Raw genomic sequence first — 19516 nt, 5'->3', positions numbered from 1 at the left:
AATACCTATTCAAAACTTTTGCCCATTTTTTTACTGAGTTGTCTTTTTACTGTTGAGTTTTAAGAGTTCTTTATATATTCTGGGTATAAGACCCTGATTAGATATGTGATTTGCAAACATTTTCTCCCATTCTGTGGGTTGTCTTTGCACTTTCTTGATGGTATCCTTTGACATATGAAACTTTTTATTGTTGGTGAAGTCCAATTTATTTATTCTTTTGTTGCTGTGCTTTTAATGTATCTAAGAAGCCTTTACCCAACTCAAGGTCATCAAGACCTGTGTTTTCTTTTTTTTCTTTTTTTTTTTTTTTTTTTTAAAGATGACCGGTAAGGGGATCTTAACCCTTGACTTGGTGTTGTGAGCACCACGCTCAGCCAGTGAGCGAACCGGCCATCCGTATATGGGATCCGAACCCGGGGCCTTGGTGTTCTCAGCACCACACTCTCCCGAGTGAGCCACGGGCCGGCCCGAGACCTGTGTTTTCTTATAAGAGTTTTGTAGTTTTGCTCTTACATTTAATTCTTTTTTTGTCTTTATTGATCTCTTTAAATTTTTTTAAATTTTATTTTATTTTATTTTATTTTATTTTATTTTTTTAAATTTTATTTTGTCGATATACATTGTAGCTGATTAATGCTCCCCATCACCAAAACCTCCCTCCCTTCTCCCTCCCCCTCTCCCCCCCAACCATGTCCTTTCTGTTTGTTTGTTGTATCAACTTCAAATAATTGTGGTTGTTATATCTTCTTCCCCCCCCCCCCCCGGTTTGTGTGTGTATGTGTGTATGTGTGTGTGAATTTATATATTAATTTTTAGCTCCCTCCAATAAGTGAGAACATGTGGTATTTCTCTTTCTGTGCCTGACTTGTTTCACTTAATATAATTCTCTCGAGGTCCATCCATGTTGTTGCAAATGGCAGTATTTCATTCGTTTTTATAGCTGAGTAGTATTCCATTGTGTAGATGTACCACATTTTCCGTATCCACTCATCTGATGATGGGCATTTGGGCTGGTTCCAACTCTTGGTTATTGTAAAGAGTGCTGCGATGAACATTGGGGAACAGGTATACCTTCGACTTGATGATTTCCATTCCTCTGGGTATATTCCCAACAGTGGGATGGCTGGGTCGTATGGTAGATCTATGTGCAATTGTTTAAGGAATCTCCATACCATTTTCCATAGAGGCTGCACCATTTTGCAGTCCCACCAACAATGTATGAGAGTTCCTTTTTCTCCGCAGCCTCGCCAGCATTTATCGTTCATAGTCTTTTGGATTTTAGCCATCCTAACTGGGGTTAGATGGTATCTCAATGTGGTTTTGATTTGCATTTCCCGGATGCTGAGTGATGTTGAGCATTTTTTCATATGTCTGTTGGCCATTTGGATATCTTCCTTAGAGAAATGCCTACTTAGCTCTTTTGCCCATTTTTTAATTGGGTTGCTTGTTTTGTTCTTGTAAAGTTGTTTGAGTTCCTTATATATTCTGGATATTAATCCTTTGTCAGATGTATATTTTGCAAATATTTTCTCCCACTCTGTTGGTTGTCTTTTAACTCTTTTAATTGTTTCTTTTGCTGTGCAGAAGCTTTTTAGTTTGATATAATCCCATTTGTTTATTTTTCCTTTGGTTGCCCGTGCTTTTGGGGTCGTATTCATGAAGTCTGTGCCAGTCCTATTTCCTGAAGTGTTTCTCCTATGTTTTCTTTAAGAAGTTTTATTGTCTCAGGGTGTATATTTAAATCCTTAATCCATTTTGAGTTGATTTTAGTATATGGTGAGAGGTATGGATCTAGTTTCATTCTCCTGCATATCGATATCCAGTTATCCCAGCACCACTTGCTGAAGAGGCAGTCCCTTCCCCAGTGAATAGGTTTGGTGCCTTTGTCAAAGATCAGATGGCAGTAAGTGTGTGGGTTGATTTCTGGATTCTCTATTCTATTCCATTGGTCAGTGTGTCTGTTTTTATGCCAGTACCATACTGTTTTGGTTATTATAGCTTTGTAGTATAGCTTAAAGTCAGGTAGTGTTATGCCTCCAGCTTTATTTTTTTTGCTGAGCATTGCTTTGGCTATTCGTGGTCTTTTATTGTTCCATATAAATGTCTGAATAGTTTTTTCCATTTCTGAGAAAAATGTCTTTGGAATTTTGATGGGGATTGCATTGAATTTGTATATCACTTTGGGTAGTATGGACATTTTCACTATGTTGATTCTTCCAATCCAAGAGCATGGAATATCTTTCCATCTTCTTGTATCCTCTCTAATTTCTCTCAGCAGTGGTTTGTAGTTCTCATTATAGAGATTTTTCACCTCCTTGGTTAACTCTATTCCTAAGTATTTTATTTTTTTGGTGGCTATTGTAAATGGGCAGGCTTTCTTGATTTCTCTTTCTGCATGTTCACTATTGGAGAAAAGAAATGCTACTGATTTTTGTGTGTTGATTTTGTATCCTGCTACTGTGCTGAAATCATTTATCAATTCCAACAGTTTTTTTGTAGAGGTTTTAGGCTGTTCGATATATAGGATCATGTCATCTGCGAACAGGGACAGTTTGACTTCATCTTTTCCAATCTGGATGCCCTTTATTTCCTTCTCTTCTCTGATTGCTCTGGCTAGTACTTCCAACACTATGTTGAATAGGAGTGGTGAGAGTGGGCATCCTTGTCTAGTGCCTGTTCTTAAAGGAAAAGCTTTCAGCTTTTCCCCATTCAGGATGATATTGGCAGTGGGTTTGGCATATATGGCTTTAATTATGTTGAGATACTTTCCCTCTATACCTAACTTATAGAGGGTCTTTGTCATGAATGAGTGCTGAACTTTATCAAATGCTTTTTCAGCATCTATAGAGATGATCATATGGTCCTTGTGTTTGAGTTTATTAATATGGTGTATCACATTTATTGATTTGCGTATGTTGAACCAACCTTGCATCCCTGGGATGAATCCCACTTGATCGTGATGAATAATTTTTCGTATGTGTTGCTGTATTCTGTTTGCTAGTATTTTAGTGAGGATTTTTGCATCTATATTCATCAAGGATATCGGCCTGTAGTTTTCTTTTTTAGTTATATCTTTACCTGGTTTTGGTATCAGGATGATGTTTGCTTCATAGAATGAGTTTGGGAGATTTGCGTCCGTTTCAATCTTTTGGAATAGTTTGTAAAGAATCGGTGTCAATTCCTCTTTGAATGTTTGGTAAAATTCTGCTGTGAATCCATCTGGTCCTGGGCTTTTCTTTGTTGGGAGCCTTCTGATAACAGCTTCAATCTCCTTTATTGTTATTGGTCTGTTCAAATTTTCTACGTCTTCACGGTTCAGTTTTGGGAGCTTGTGTGTGTCCAGAAATTTATCCATTTCCTCCAGATTTTCAAATTTGTTGGCGTATAGTTGTTTATAGTAGTCTCGAATGATTCCTTGTATTTCAGATGAATCAGTTGTAATATCGCCTTTTTCATTTCTAATTTTTGTTATTTGAGTCTTCTCTCTTCTTTTTTTTGTTAGCCATGCTAATGGTTTGTCAATTTTATTTATCTTTTCAAAAAACCAACTTTTTGATTCGTTGATCTTTTGAATTGTTTTTTGGTTTTCAATTTCATTCAGTTCTGCTCTGATCTTAATGATTTCTTTCCGTCTGCTAACTTTAGGATTGGATTGTTCTTGTTTTTCTAGTTCTTTAAGGTGAAGTGTTAGGTTGTTCACTTGCCATCTTTCCATTCTTCTGAAGTGAGCATTTAATGCAATAAATTTTCCCCTCAATACTGCTTTTGCAGTATCCCACAGGTTTTGGTATGATGTATCATTGTTTTCATTAGTTTCAATAAACTTTTTGATTTCCTGCTTGATTTCTTCTTGGACCCATATGTCATTAAGTAGAATGCTGTTTAATTTCCATGTGTTTGTATAGTTTCCAGAGTTTTGTTTGTTATTAATTTCTAGTTTTAATCCATTGTGGTCTGAGAAGATACATGGGATAATTCCAATTTTTTTGAATTTATTGAGACTTGATTTGTGACCTAATATGTGATCTATCCTGGAGAATGATCCATGTGCTGATGAGAAGAATGAATATTCTGAGGTTGTTGGGTGGAATGTTCTGTAGATATCTGCCAATTCCAATTGGTCTAGAGTCTTGTTTAGATCTTGTGTTTCTCTACTGATTCTTTGCCTAGATGATCTGTCTAATATTGACAGTGGAGTGTTCAGGTCCCCTGCTATTATGGTATTAGTGTCTATTTCCTTCTTTAGGTCTAATAGAGTTTGTTTTATAAATCTGGCTGCTCCAACATTGGGTGCGTACATATTTATGATTGTTATGTCTTCTTGATGGATCAGTCCTTTTATCATTAAGTAGTGTCCCTCATTGTCTCTTTTTATGGTTTTTAGTTTAAAGTCTATTTTGTCAGATATAAGAATAGCCACTCCAGCTCGTTTTTCTTTTCTGTTTGCATGGTAAATCTTTTTCCATCCTTTCACTCTTAGTCTGTGTGAATCTTTATGGGTGAGGTGGGTCTCTTGTAGGCAGCATATAGTTGGGTCCTGCTTTTTGATCCAGTCAGCCAGTCTGTGTCTTTTAATTGGGGAACTTAAGCCTTTAACATTAAGAGTTGTTATTGAAAGGTATTGATTTATTCCTAGCATTTTATTGGTTGTTTGGTTGTCTTAGGTGTCTTTTGTTCCTTGCTTTCTGATTTACTGTTTGGTTTCTTTGTTTGTTGGTTCCTTAGGTTGTAGATAGTGTTTTTGTTAGCTTGTTTTCTCTTCACGAATGCCATTTTTATTGTACTAGCGGGTTTAGATTTTTCTTAGGTTTTTATGGCAGTGGTAGTTATTTTTCAGGAACCAAACCCAGTACTCCCTTGAGGATTTCTTGTAAGGGTGGTCTTGTGGTAGTGAACTCCCGCAGTTTTTGTTTGTCTGAGAAATATACTATTTGCCCCTCATTTCGGAAGGATAGCCTTGCAGGGTAGAGTATTCTTGGCTGGCAATCTTTGTCTTTTAGTATTTTGAAAATATCATCCCATTCCTTTCTAGCTTTTAGGGTTTGTGATGAAAAGTCTGATGTTAACCTGATTGGGGCTCCCTTATAGGTGATTTGACGCTTCTCTCTTGCAGCTTTTAAGATTCTCTCTTTGTCTCTGAGTTTTGCCAATTTGACTATGACATGTCTTGGAGAAGGCCTTTTTGGCTTGAATACGTTTGGAGATCGTTGAGCTTCCTGCATCTGAAGATCTGTGATTTTTCCTATACCTGGGAAGTTTTCTGCCACTATTTTGTTGAATATGTTTTCAATGGAATCTCCATTTTCCTCCCCTTCTGGAATACCCATGACTCGGATATTTGAACGCTTGAGGTTGTCTGATATCTCTCTCAGATTTTCTTCTATGTCCTTGATTCTTTTTTCTTTCTTTTTGTCTGCTTGTGTTATTTCAAACAGCCCATCTTCAAGTTCAGAGGTTCTCTCTTCAACTTCGACAAGCCTGCTGGTTAAACTCTCCGTTGTGTTTTTTATTTCGCTGAATAACTTCTTCAGTTCAGCAAGTTCTGCTACATTTTTTTTCAGGACATTGATTTCCTTGTATATTTCCTCTTTCAGATCCTGTATACTTTTCCTCATTTCATCATGATGTCTAGCTGAGTTTTCTTGTATCTCATTCAGTTTCCTTAGAATTATCACTCGAAATTCCTTGTCAGTTATTTCAAGGGCTTCTTGTTCTATAGGATCTAGAGTATGAGATTTATTAACTTTTGGTGGTGTACTTTCTTGATTTTTTGTATTTCTGGTGTCTTTTTTTTGGTGTTTATTCATTGTGGCAGGGGGTTTCACAGTCCACCGGTTTGAGAGTAATGACTAACTAGGATGTTGCTGTGGTTGCCAATTTGGTATGGCTCCCGCCGTGACTGCTCAGTTGGCCTCTAGTGTCTTGTGTGTGTGGTTGCCTCGGGTCTTGGGCTTCTCCGGGGATCCACCTTTCTGGTCAGCTTGTACTCTGCTGGGCTGGTGGATCACGTACCACAGGGTGTGTGATCTCTGTTGAGCTTTCACTTTCTGTACAGGACTTCTCCCCGTTCCGTGTGCTCTGGCCCAGGCTGTTAGATCGTGCAGTGGCGACCCCACCGGGTGTGTGGTTTCTGTCGAGTCTCCGCCTCCCTGGCCGCACGTCTCCCCCCTGTGTGCACACTGTGCTGGGCTGGGGTGTGTCTTCTGCACCCCTCGTCTATCAGCTGGGCCTTCAAGACCCTGCTCAGCACCGCCTCGCCCAGGAAGTCTACCAGGTTTCTGCTAGGCACAGACGACCGGTCTCTCTGGGTGCCTTTGTAGCACTGTGTAGATCTTTCTCAGGTCTTGTTCACCTTTGTATCCCCCCGGTATAAACCGAGTCTAGTGCCCGCCTGCAGCCTGCTCTCCGGCAGGTTCAAGCGGACCTGGGAACTCTCCTACCACACTATTCCCAACCAGAAATTCGTTAGGCTTTTTTCCAAACTGGTGGTCGCAGAGATGGTATCTGCCTCCCAGTAACAGGAAGTTTACCGGGGCGGAGTCCAGGGTGTGGTGGAGTGACAGTCGGCCGCCCGTACTTCCTAGCCCTCCCAACACTGGTCGGGACGCCCCACACCCCCAGCCCCGCCAGAGAACCGCGGAGGGAGTGGGAGAGGAGGCCGGCCCGTAGGGTCTGGAAAGCCCCGCGCCAGGCCAAGCAAATGGGCTCAGTGATGGCCGAGCAGGGTGGAGCTGCCCGCACCTGGGAAAATGGAGGCAGCACCGGGGCAGTGAGTGGCCTGGTGGTGCAGGCGGGAGCCGCGTGGGCATCCACCCCCCGAACAGAGCTGTGCCAGGGATCACTCACAGTGCTGTGCCAGGTCGGGCGCTCGCTCTGTCTCTGGTTTGTTGCCTTCCATGTTCTCGGCGCTGCCGCCTCGGGCTGTTCAGTCGCGGCGCCGCTCGGGCGCTCCCAGGAATCTTCTTTAATGCCGGCCTGAAACCTCGAATCCTGAATAGGGCAGCTGGCCGCCTTCAGTGCGGCCCCGGCCTCCGGGATCCTGGCTGCATCCACAGCAGCCCTGGCGCCGTGTTCCCTGTTTCAAGACTCGCTTTTGCAGCTAAGAATCAGTTCTTTTCCTGCTCCACACTTCAAAGCTGTTGCCTGTAAATGAGGCAGCCTCTCCTGCCGGGGTCAAAGTGGCGTTGAGCCCCCACGACCGGCCAGCAGCAGCAGTCCTCCCTTAAGAGATGGCCAGAGGAAGGTCCACAAGTTTCCCGACTGCCTGAGGCCCAGTGGCCACCTTTTCCACCTCAGCTACTCCGCGCCAGCCGCCGCAGCCGCCGCCATCTTGAAAAACCCTCCAGGTTACGTTTAATTCCGTGCTCCATTTGGAGTTATTTTTTTAAATCATTGCTAATTATCACTATATTTAAGTTTTCTACAGATTATGTGCTTTTTAACATATTAAAAATGCTTCAGTCCTCAGAATAAGAATGCAATTAAGCTTTCAGATTAGGTGTCAGTTCAAGCTAAATGAAGCACTACAATGCATACATATTGACTGTTTCTTCTAGGAATCATTTGGACTTAGTTTTTTGTTTTGTTTTTTTAAAAAAGATGACCGGTAAGGGGATCTTAACCCTTTGCTTGGTGTTGTCAGCACCACGCACAGCCAGTGAGCAAACCGGCCATCCCTATATAGGATCCGAACCCATGGTCTTGGTCTTATCAGCACCACACTCTCCCGAGTGAGCCGGCCCTTGCAGTTAGTTTTTGTGTGTGGTGCAAGGAAAGGGTCTAACTTCATTCTTCTGCATGTGGATATCCAGTTGTCCCAGCATTTCATTATTCTTATTGTCTGACATTTTCTTGCTTACTGTATGTCTCCCTGACCAGAATGTAAGCTCCATGAAGGCAGGAAACTTGTTTGTCAAGTTTATCACTGTTCTGATTACTATTGCTGTGTAAGAAATCACTCCAAAATTTAGTAGGTTGAAACAACAATTTTATTATGCTCATAGATTCTTTTGGTTCAGAATTTGGACAGAGCACAGATGAAATAGCTTATGTCTGTTCTGTGATGTCTGGTTTTTCAGGTAGGAAATCTCAGTGACTGGAGCCTGATCACGTGTAGGCATCATTATGCACATGTCTGGCAGTTGATGCTATTCATCAGCCAGGGCCTCAGCTGGGGCTATTGACCAGAGCATTTGCATATTGTCTCTCTCCATGCCTGGGCTTCTACCCAGCATATAGTTAGACACATGGCAGCTCAGGGCTCTAAAAACTAGTGCTCTAGCACAAAATAGAAACCAATTGCCTTTTCTGACTAGATTCAGAAGTCAAGCAGTGAATCACTAGCTCTTTCAGATTCAAGGGGTGGGGATGGACTCTACCTCTCAATGGGAGGATGTAGAAGAGCATGTGGAATGGGAGATGCTGTCTCAGCCATCTTTGGAAAATACAGTATGCCACAGCCATTATATCTTTAGTGCATGGCACATAATAGGTGCTGGTAAATATTTGTTGAGTAAGTACTAAAGCACTACGGTAGGTATTTTCATAAAAATTTCTCTCACATAATCTTCATAACAATCCAGTGGTATGGGTATTATCAATGTCTTTTAACAGATTAGGAAACTGAGACTTAAAGATTTTCTTGCACCTTTTTTTTCTTTACAAAAGTTGTGGAAGCATTTATCACTCTTGGCCCTGAGGTCAGCAAGGTGAAGGAATGTAAGGTAAATGTGGGACATAGACCTTTCTCCCCTCCCTGTGCATACCAGTGACCTCTCCCTGCTGGGAAACTACCCCTGGCCAAGGTAATTTACCCAAGGAAAGGCATGTCTTCTTTCAGACAAATGGAAGACAGTAGGAAGCAGGAGCCCTAAGTAAAGGAATTAGTATGTGAATATAGTTAGAACACTAATGTTAAACTACTGTGGTGCTAGGAGTGTAGCATGTAAGTTAACTTATCTACTCAGCCAGATCTTCTGCGAGCTCTGAGTTGGGTGAAAGTCTACACATAAGCATGCGTATAGTTTACACCTCTCCTTTGATATGTTCACTATATAACTTGTATGTACCCCATGGCAGAGTGGATTTCTAGCTGATCAGCTGCCATCAGCACCTCCTGTAAGTCTAATAAACCGGTATCTCTGCCTATTGTAACAGCAGGTGAGTTCTTTGGAACAGGCAAAAACAACGCGAGTGCTGTTTCAGATGTGGGGCTCCCATGATACAAGAAGTGAACAGAAAATGCTGAATAGGGCATATTTTTGTTCTCAAGGACCTGATAGTCTCATGGGGATGGCAGATATATATAAGCAAAATAGTGAGAATACAATGTGGCAAGTGTTACGATTATAGACATGGAATAGGTTTTGTTAGAGCTTAGAAGGCAGGGGTGCCCTGCTGGCCTGGTGATGTTAGGGAAGGCTTCTTATAAGGAGGTGACAACTGAGCTGTTGTCTTGAGGAATTAGGTGGATGAGGCCTGAGAAGAGCATTGCAGGCAAGGAGGAGCATATACAAAGGAACAAGGGGAACTGCAGAATGTTTCATAAGGCTGTAAATAGTGTGGATGTGGGGGAATGGTCAGAGATACAGTGCCAAGAACAAGAAGGGTCTTACATGTCATTGTGAGTGCTTTTAATTTGGTCCTTAGTGGATAGGGAGCTACTGAAAACTTTGGAACAAGGAATAATACTCCAGACAGGAATAGCCAACCACCTTTTCAACGTCAATAATGACTAACAGGTATCTCAAATTTAACATGCCCCCAAACCTAACTCCTGATTCTCCTCTGCAACACCTGTTTCTCTTGTTTTTCCCCCATCTCAATGAATGAGTTTTATTCTTTGATTTGCTTAGTTCAGTCATCCTTGACTCTTCCTTCTCTCATATCTCACAATCAATCCTTCAGCAAATCCTGTTGTATCTCTGTTTAAAATATACCCAGAATTCATCCACCAGTTACTACCTCCACTGCTATAGCCCTGGTCTGAGCCACCATCACCTCTAACCTGGATTATTGTAATAGCCTCCTAACTGGTCTCCTTGCTTCCTTTCTTGCCCTTCTACAGTATATTCTCCACATAGTCCGATTTTCTAAAAGGTGACATCATGTTACTTCTGCTCTAAACTAGTTTCTAATGGCTTGCTTTCTTAAAGTCCTTACAGTGTCACAAAGCCCTACATGTCTGGCACTCTGCTTGCTCTCTCCTACCACTCTACTTCCTTATTCCACCTCAGGACACTGGCCTCCTTTCTGTTCCTCGGACCTTGCTGACATTCTTGCCTCAGAACCTTTACGTTTGCTGTCCTCTCTGCTTGGAACATTCTTCCCCAAAATGTCCACACTGGTGGCTCCCTCACTTCCTGCAGGGATGTGCTCATGAGACCCTCCTTAATCACCTTATATAAAATAGCAAAACTTAGGCACTTTCTGTGTTCCTTACCTTATTTAATTTTTTTCCGTAGACTTACTACCATTTGAGATTGTACATTTGTTTGTTTATTGTTTGCTCTCTTTTCTAGAATGTAAGCCCTAAATGGGTAGGAACTTTGACTGCTTTGTTCACTGCTCTGTCCCCAAGACTTAGAATATAAAGTAGCCACTCAGTAAAGTTTTGTTGACTGACTTGATTTGCATTTTTAAAACTTCACTGTGGCAGCATCATGGATAATGAAGGTCAAGGGGAGAGGGGGAATTGACACTTGGAATTGAAATAGCCCAGTCAAGAGATTTGGAAGGCATAAAGTCAAGACTTGCTTGGGAGGGAGAGCCAATGAGACTTGGCAACTCACTGGATAGGGAGAGGTGAAGGGTAATGACTCCCAGATATCTGGCTTGGGTGATTTGAGCAGATGATAATGTTGTCAGGATAGATGAAGCCATGGGGATGAATCAGATAGACCAAGGAGAATATGTAGTAAGGTGACCAGCCATTCTGGTTTACCCAGGACTGTCAGTGTTGGCACTGCAAGTCCCACATCCCAGGAAAACCCTCAGACTGATGCAAACCAGGATCATTGGTCAATCTAACACATAAAGTGAAAAGATAGCTGAAGACAGAACACCAACAGTTAAGGAAAAGGAGAAGGTAAAGAAGTCTGTGCAGGAAATGGAGCAGAGGCAGTGAGAGGGGTAGCGAGAGACTCAGTAGGGTGTGGTTTCGTGGAAGCTGAGAGGGGACGCTTCAAGAAGAGAGTGATAACAGTGTAGGTTGTGTTTCTCTTGGGATTTTTGAGTTTCTAGCTGTTCTTGGCAGAAGTATGACATATTATAGAGGTTCAGTAAATGTTTCTTGAAATACAAAAATATGTCTTTGTTGTTTTTGTTAATTTGTAAATTATTGAGGGGAGCCAACTTTTGATACTTGCTGGATCACTGGGATAAAAATGAATTTAGGGATTTTACTAAAAAAGCAACATTACTTCTGCATTTAGTGTTTGACTGTCTGAGATTAATGAATATTCTAAATATTGGGCAGTGTGAGTAAGCTGTTATATTCCACAGTTCTGAAACACTGTTGAATCTGGGTAATCAAAAAATTGGAATTTCAAAGCTGGACATGTGTCATCATGTATATAATAATGTTTTGGAGTAATGACCTCTTTTGAGAATCTATTGAAAACTCGGAACTGTCTCCCCACAAAAAATCATGTGTACACTTGCTGACACCTTGGGGTGGAGGATTGTAAATATTGTATGAATTCCAAGTTAACAGCCCTCCTGCTTTATACCTCAGGATATTAAGAGGCCTAGAAAAATTAATTAACTTATCCAGGATCACATAGTTGGGTAGTGACTGAATTTATTCTTGATTCATTTTTCTATCTGTTATATATCATTGCCACTGTTTTAATGCAGGTTCAGTCTCTTGGCCTATTATTAGATTTATTTTATTTCAGTTACTTACTGGGTCACTATGCCAACTCAATGCAAGTTGACTCCAATCCCCATGTCTCATCTAAATTTCATCCTTTTTAAAACTCTCTGTCCATAGACTAAGCAAAAATTCTGCTGTTTAGAAAGTTTGACTATCAGATTTCATATATCCAACTTCAAGTCATGAACTAAGAGTTGATAAGGTAAAAACTCTTACTAATGACTTGTACCTTCTTTTCTTTGGAACAGGATGCTGTATGATTACGTTGAAAGGAAGCGAAAGGAAAATTCAGGAGCCCAACTGCACGTCACCTATTTGGTGTCTGGTAGTCTCATTCAAAATGGTCATTCTGTAAGTTCTCAAAATCTTAAAATGAGCTGACATGTGTTTGAGCTATAAACAATGTTATAACACAGGGAAGAGAAAAAACCAATATTCAATATTATGGAGGTTTTAGAAATCTACTTGAAGGTAATGATTATTTTGCATTTTTAGACTAAATCTAAAATTCTGAGAAGTTTGGGTAATATCCTGGCTATGATGCAGAGACTGTCATTAATACACACTTTTTGCAGGCAACAAGAAGACATTAGGAGCTGCTTCTGTTATTCCCTATACCTCTTTCTTCCTCTTGAAGGTATATTGGGGACAATGACGTTTAATTTTCAGCCACAAACCAAGGTGTTCAAAAAACGTAACTTTTTTTTTTTTTAACTGAACTTTATTTTAATATTGAGCTTTCATTGTGGTAGGCTTATGTCTAAGTGGCTGAAGGGTAGGTGGGTTAGCAAGGAGCTGAGCTAATGCACTGCAGAGGCATGGGCTGGGAACATCTTTATTCTCCTGCATCTTCTTTTTATAGTCCCATCTGGTATCTGGTCATCCATCAACACTGGTCACTGCTGTGTTTTCATCATCCTGACCACAAAGGTCTGCTGACTTTCTCTTAGCTCCTTCCATTTCCCTCTTGGGGGAACAGGGATCATTCTGCTACTCCCATGCCTTGATGGACACCAGATGCTCTCTGAGATATTTCATTCCTTCTCCTGCACCAGACTGAGCCCTGCAAACTTTAATAATTCCTCATTTCTGGCTTCCTCCCAAAAGTAAGACATACCTCCTCTGTCCTCACTTCCTCACACTGCCTATCTGAAGGTTCTTTGGTTTCAACCACCACCAGCCCTATGGGATTTGGCCCAAGGATCAGGGCCTCTCCTCAGAGTTCTACTAATATGTAACTTTTCCTCTTCCCTTTTTACTTTCCCACAGAATCATAAGTCCAGAACCCTGATTTGTCAAAATACTGACTGGGTTTGTTTTTTAGCAATAGAATCCCAAGCATGTTAGACTTAAAACTGGAATATCAACTTAGTAACATACAAGAAGAAACAAAACTGCTAGGGGGATTAGATCCTTATATTCTCTAGCCAGCGTATCCTTTCCTTGTTGACAAGCTATTTGGCAAGCCAAATGGTGATCAAGATATTTGCAAGCATAGAATCAGATGTCATTATATATCTGAAACACAATTAAGCAAACCTGATTCATTTATTCTCAGAGATAAACCTGCCACCAGAATTCTCTCCCTGTGTGGCTCTTGATTGGATACCGTCAAAGTTTGCAGCTGAATGTCATTTTTCTTCTGTTTCCAGGGTTAACTAACCTACTGCCTCTTTCTTTAGTTATGTCAATACCTTCAGTATAATCATTGTCAAGTTTTTACTTGGGAATCATTGTGTTCCCTTAAAGCAGTGATTTTCTGGCCAGCTGCCAGAAAGGTTAAAAAAAAAAAAAAAGCAGTGCTTTTTATTCCTTTTGGGGGGGGTGGATTACTGATCCCTTGGAGAACCTGAAAGAAAAATGCATATATTCATATTCATAAAATTTTGAGAGTTCACAGATCTTATGGAATAGAATCCAAATTTGAGAATTTATATTTTAAGATGGTGTAGATTTTTACTTTAACCAACCCATTATGACAGAGTCTCTTAATTTTGGATCCTTAGATGATCTTCATGGTTAGTCTTCAAGGTTCAGGGGATTTTTGGATGAAACTGAAAGTACCTTCAAATTGTGTTCCTCAACGAGACCATTTTTAAAAATGATGTGTAACCTATAATCAGTTGAAAACATCTATGCTGTGTGGCTTGCTTATAGAGGGCCTTCTATTGCTAAATTTAAGAGGGCATTTAAATTCTGCCCATCTTTTTTTTAAGCAACAGAATGCTTTTTCAAATAAAATCATAGCCAGAATCCTAGTATATATATTATATTAAGAGTTGGGTTGTGTGGATTAAGTGGCTAGGATTTTGGAGCCCTGGATTTGCCTCCTGGTATCTTCGGAGAGAATCTCTGTGGAACCCAATAGAATTACCAAGTGTGGATACTTACCTATGCTTTTTTCCTTAAAGGAATTCCTCTTTAGTATAATGTCAGATTTTCTTCTAATTCTTCTAATTTCTTTCTAAAGTTTTAAGTTTTTACAAAGGAAAAAGACATTATGGACTTTGTATGGCTTTTTAAAAAATATAAATAATTTTTATTTTTCCAGTGATCATGATTATTGTAAATAAAAAATGTTTAACAATACACAGAAAGTGAAAACCCTCTTCTAATCTCATCCCAGAGATTCTTTCAGAGAGTTTTTAGAAAATTTCAATGTAATGTTTGGTTGATTATCTTTTTGTGATGTTAGAGGTTATAAACAAGATCTGTCTTTTACAAGTTAGTTCTCCATTAACTTTTCATCTAATGATTTTAGTTGAGATTGATTTTTATCATTGTCTAAATCGTTAATTCACTAGAGGTTACAAGATGGTGATGTTTTAATCCTTCTGTATTATTAGATAGAATTTTTCTGTAAAGAACTTTCTCTCATTGACTAGCCATATTTTCCCTTAACTGCTAAAAATCTCAGGGGTCTTACCCCCTGCCTGGATCTGGGTTCATGGATGCTGAACTTACTCCTTGGTCTACCATAACAGGAACCTACTGAATTAGAGCTTCACTTTGGTCTGCATAGCACCAGCAAGCTGGCATTTCTACTCTGTTGTTTTTTATACATTTTTGATATCCCCTGAAGCAGCATTTAGCCACACTGAAGTGTCTGGGCTGTCCACATTTTCCCCTTCTATACAGATTATTGTTTTTAGGGCTCTTATTACTACAAAGCTGCATAGGTTTTGAGTGGTTAGTTCCCAATGCTTTTTCTCATTAGCTTTGTAATTTTTAGTGTGCAGTTTTGCAAAACATGACATTTTTAGGAATGCCTGTTTTGTTTTTTTTTTGAGAAAACACATTATGAAGGCATACTAATATTCCCAGTTCAAATTTATGATTACACTTTTTAAAAACTTATTTGATTTTTATATTGCTCTTTTATGTTGTGAATTTGGGTGGTTCCTAACATTAACATAAACATGTATTTGCTTTAGCCAAATATATGATGTTTAGAAAAGCAAAACCAATGTTATTACTAATGACATGATTACTGAAAACAGTTTAAGATTTCTTTGCAGTTCTTTGTCTCTAGGATATGTCTTGCTAAGGATGCACAGTCATCTTGTATTTTAGAATCCCTCGAAATAAATCCTTACTGTGGTTAAGCCACCAATTCAATATCTAGTTAAATTCAGGTTTCTTTTCCATTTTGCTTTCGATTCATAGATTCCCTTCTTTCCCTTACTGTAACTATTTTATTGGTTTTGCCTTCTCCTTCCATTGTTTTTGTTGTTGTTGCATATATTTTTAATATAAGCAAATATAAATTCATATTACCCCCTTTTCTCAGATAAAAATTTTCAGTGTACAACCTATTTTTCACTCTGCTTTTTTTGCTTAGCAATAGATCTTGAGCATCACTTTATAGCGGTTATAGAAAAATTCCTCATTCCTTACTATAGCCACATAGTGCTACATTGATAGATATACCTTAATTTATTCAGCAGTCCCTTATTGATAGTTATTTTAGTTATTTACAATCTTTGGCTATTACAAATAGTGCTTCAGTGAAGAGCTTAGTGTATATATATATATATATAGTGTGTATTTTTTATTTATTTATTTATTTTTTCTTCTTTATATTGTGTGTATTTTTGCTTGTATGTTTTAGAGTTACATTCCCAGAAGTAGGATTGCTGGGTCAAAGGGTAAATGTATATGTGCTTTTGTTGGATATTATCAAATACCTCTTCATTTTTCATTCCTGCCAACAATGTGTGAAAGTGACTCCACACAGCAGATGTTGTCGTACGTTAGAGGGCCTTTTGCATTGCTTGTTCTGTGAACTCTCTGTTCATCACTCTTGCTTATTTTTCTAAAGCGTCATTAGTCTTTGTTTATTTTTTTATTTTATTTTTTTATTTTATTATTTTTTTTTTTTGTCTTTTTGTGACCGGCCGTAATGCGCTCAGCCAGTGAGCGCACCGGCCGTCCTTATATAGGATCCGAACCCGCGGCGGGAGCACTGCTGCGCTCCCAGCGCCGCACTCTCCCAAGTGCGCCACAGGGTAGGCCCAGTCTTTGTTTATTTTTAAAGCTGTATATTCACCCTTTGAGATACAAGTTGCAGATATTCTTCCCACTTTATCATTTGTGTTTGTACTTTGCTTAAAGTTTTTTTTTCATAAAAAGTTATTTGTTTTTATGAGTTATTTCAATTATTTCCGGATTTTGAATTATATTTAGGAAACTTTTCCTTATACTAGATGAATTTACCTGTGTCTTCTTCTAATGCATTTATGTTTTCATTTTTTTACATTTAAATCTCTAATCCATTTAGAATTTATTTTGGTATATGGTTTGAGGGACAGATCCAATTTTTGTCTGATTCCATATGACTATACAGTAATTCTTACTAAATCGCTTACTAAAAAATTCTCTTTTCCTCACACTGATTTGAGATGCTGAAATTTTTTTCACTGTAGTATTGATATCTATACTCTATCACTTTCCTTACCCTTATTGAGAAGTTTTAAATTAAGCAAATTAAAAATGAGTCTGACTTTATTAACTATAACATATTTCAAGGGGTAACTAGTGTTTTCCTAATTTCACATCCAAGCACAATTGAAATATTGGCAAGGAAACTTTAAAATTGCAAGTCTACTACTTCAAACTCTAACGAAGTGTTATTTCCTTACAGTGCCACAAGGTTGCAGTAGTGAGAGAAGATAAATTAGAAGGTAAGTGTTTTAGCAGTTTAGCGAGTTTTTGCTCTTCTAGCATCAGTATAGATAACGATAAAATATCTGCCTCTAAAATCTGCTTATAGTATATTTAGCTATTTAACTGTAGAGATTTATATTCCTTTTATTAGCAGTTTCTGAACATGTTTAAATATGATACTACATCTGTCTAACTTCCCATTTTTAAGGCTAGTAGCTGTTGACTTTTGTAAATGCTTTCTTTTATCACAGGATTTCAAAACTTATGACAGACACGCAAAAAACTATCATGAATATCATATGGGACACCTCTTCCACTGTAAAGAGACAGTAGTCTCTAAATTTTGTGTTCCGTAACAGTTTTTTTAGGAAGAAAATTAATGCTTTTCTAGAAGTCAGAAAGACTTCTAAATTAAATAACTTCTCAATTAAATTTGTCCAACTGTTTTAAGACTATTAATACTACTGTTCTATTGTTTAAAATCCCAATTCAAAAGAATTTTATAAAAGTCACAGTCTTCATGATCTTGGACTCAAGACAAAACCTTCACTGTTGTACTTTGCATGTAAAGCCTCTTGCAGTGGTGGAGGTGGGGGGGGGTGTCGCATTTTCTTACCAAATTAACTCTGAAGTATTCAGGATAGTGGTGATGTCCACTTTTTTCTTTCTGAATTCCCGCAGTGGTAGGCAAAGCAAGATTTCTTCATTCTGTAGATTTGTAGTGATTGTTTACTATGTGCCAAGCTCTGTGCTAGGCACTGGGGATGCAGAACAAATTAGGCACAATCCTTTCCTTTGTGGAACCTAAAATTTATTCTTTGATGTTCTTTTGTGTTTTTCCTCTGCAGACTTATCTAGTTAGTAATATTTTTGTTATAGAGTTGCTTTCTTTAAACTGAAATTAAAATACGTAAATGGGTCTTCTCAGATGGAGATTAGTTATTCCTCTTTAATTGTATGCTGTAGAGCGTGGTGCTGATAATACCAAGGGCAAGGGTTCAGATCCCTGTACTAGCCAGCCTCAAAAACAAACAAAAAAAAAAAAAAAAGAAGAAAGAAAGAAATTATATGCTAAAGTATAAGCTTTTTCCCTGAATGAAAAAAAAAAAAATAATCATCATCATCAATCATTAATTAATATTTACTGAATGTCCACTGGATGAGTGATACTCTCACAGGTGCTGTACTTAGAAATGACTCACCACCACCTACCTTGTCATAATGTCCCCATTGCAGACAGAAGAGTTGATGTTATACTGTGTATGTGGCTATTTGGCCTTTTAGAGTTTTTTGGACCACCACAGATTGCAAATGGTTTTAATGCAGAAGGGTTTCTTGTAAAAGTCCCCACATGCTATGAAGTTTGTGTATTAACAGACTGTTTTTCCTGTTGACTTGTAGCAGTGAAGTCCAAGCTAGCTGTGACTGCCAGCATCCATGTGTACAGCATCCAGAAAGCCATGCTAAAGGACAGTGGACCTCTGTTCAATACTGACTATGACATCCTTAAAAGCAACTTGCAGAACTGCAGCAAGTAAGCTCCTTAATGTTCCTTGTGGGCTTCTTTACAAATTGATTTTGTAAGATGTTTACCCAGTGGCTGCCTCTTAAGAGGGAATGCCAAGTCTAGTAAAACCCCATTTATCTTGCAGTAAGACATATGCCTGGTTTTATTAGTACATCATAAGGTGAAAAATAGCAGCTACAACCCATATTGAAAACCCCAGTGGACTCCCCATAAATCTGTTTCTCATATATTTATCCTGTCACCGCCACCAGAAATGTTTGTTGTGCCCTCTCATTACTCCCTTAACCCTAGTCTCTGCTTGTCTAAATTATATCCATCCTTCAAGAACCAGCTCAAGTATTGTCCTTCAAAAACTATTCCTAATTTGATATCACTCTACCTTCCATCCAAAAGTAGCTTTTTCTTGAGCTTCCATAGCCAGAATGAGACCTTGTAAATCTTTTGTATCCTTCACAGCATAGGGAGGTAATAATGCATGTGTGTTTTGGAAATTGATAGTCATAGGCACAAGTTGTGGCTTTGCTGATTAACAGCCAAGTGGCTTTGGACAAATTACTTAAACTCTTTGAGTTTTGGTTTCTTCATCTTTAAATTACATGTAATAATGCCTACTTTGTGGTGTAGTATTAAGGTTTCCAGTCAGTAATCCAAACTTATATTGAGCATCTACTACTTTGACAGGTACTAAGCAAGATCATTTGAATTCATGCAACAAATATCTGATGAATACCAATGACATGCCCCATACTATAGGGAGAATATGGCCCAATTCCTGCTCATGAAACTGATGGTCTGGTGGGAGATAGGCAGTAACAGTACAGTATGACAGTGCTATAATAGGAGTAACGGTGTAGGAGTATGTTGGGGGGGCACTATCCCCCACTTTTGGATGGGTTGAATGAGGGAGCGAGACAGAAGATGACACCTAAATTGAGGCCTTGAAGCCC

General features: G+C 39.0%; 1 protein-coding gene across 3 annotated transcripts in view; it reads left to right on the top strand.

The window, feature by feature from the left end:
* The window catches only part of POLD3 (DNA polymerase delta 3, accessory subunit), a 108462-nt gene that overhangs the window by 64345 nt on the left and 24601 nt on the right, over positions 1-19516 (top strand). For all 3 annotated transcript variants that reach the window (XM_063093609.1, XM_063093608.1, XM_063093610.1), the window contains exons 3-5: positions 12124-12226; positions 17019-17058; positions 18443-18575. In XM_063093609.1, coding sequence (XP_062949679.1) covers positions 12125-12226; positions 17019-17058; positions 18443-18575 — 275 coding nt within the window. In that variant the 5' untranslated portion in view covers position 12124. The remainder of the gene's footprint in view (positions 1-12123; positions 12227-17018; positions 17059-18442; positions 18576-19516) is intronic.

The sequence above is a fragment of the Cynocephalus volans genome, chromosome 4 (assembly GCF_027409185.1).
Source record: "Cynocephalus volans isolate mCynVol1 chromosome 4, mCynVol1.pri, whole genome shotgun sequence".
Classification (NCBI taxonomy): Eukaryota; Metazoa; Chordata; class Mammalia; order Dermoptera; family Cynocephalidae; genus Cynocephalus; species Cynocephalus volans.
This window is presented reverse-complemented; position numbering and strand designations above follow the sequence as displayed.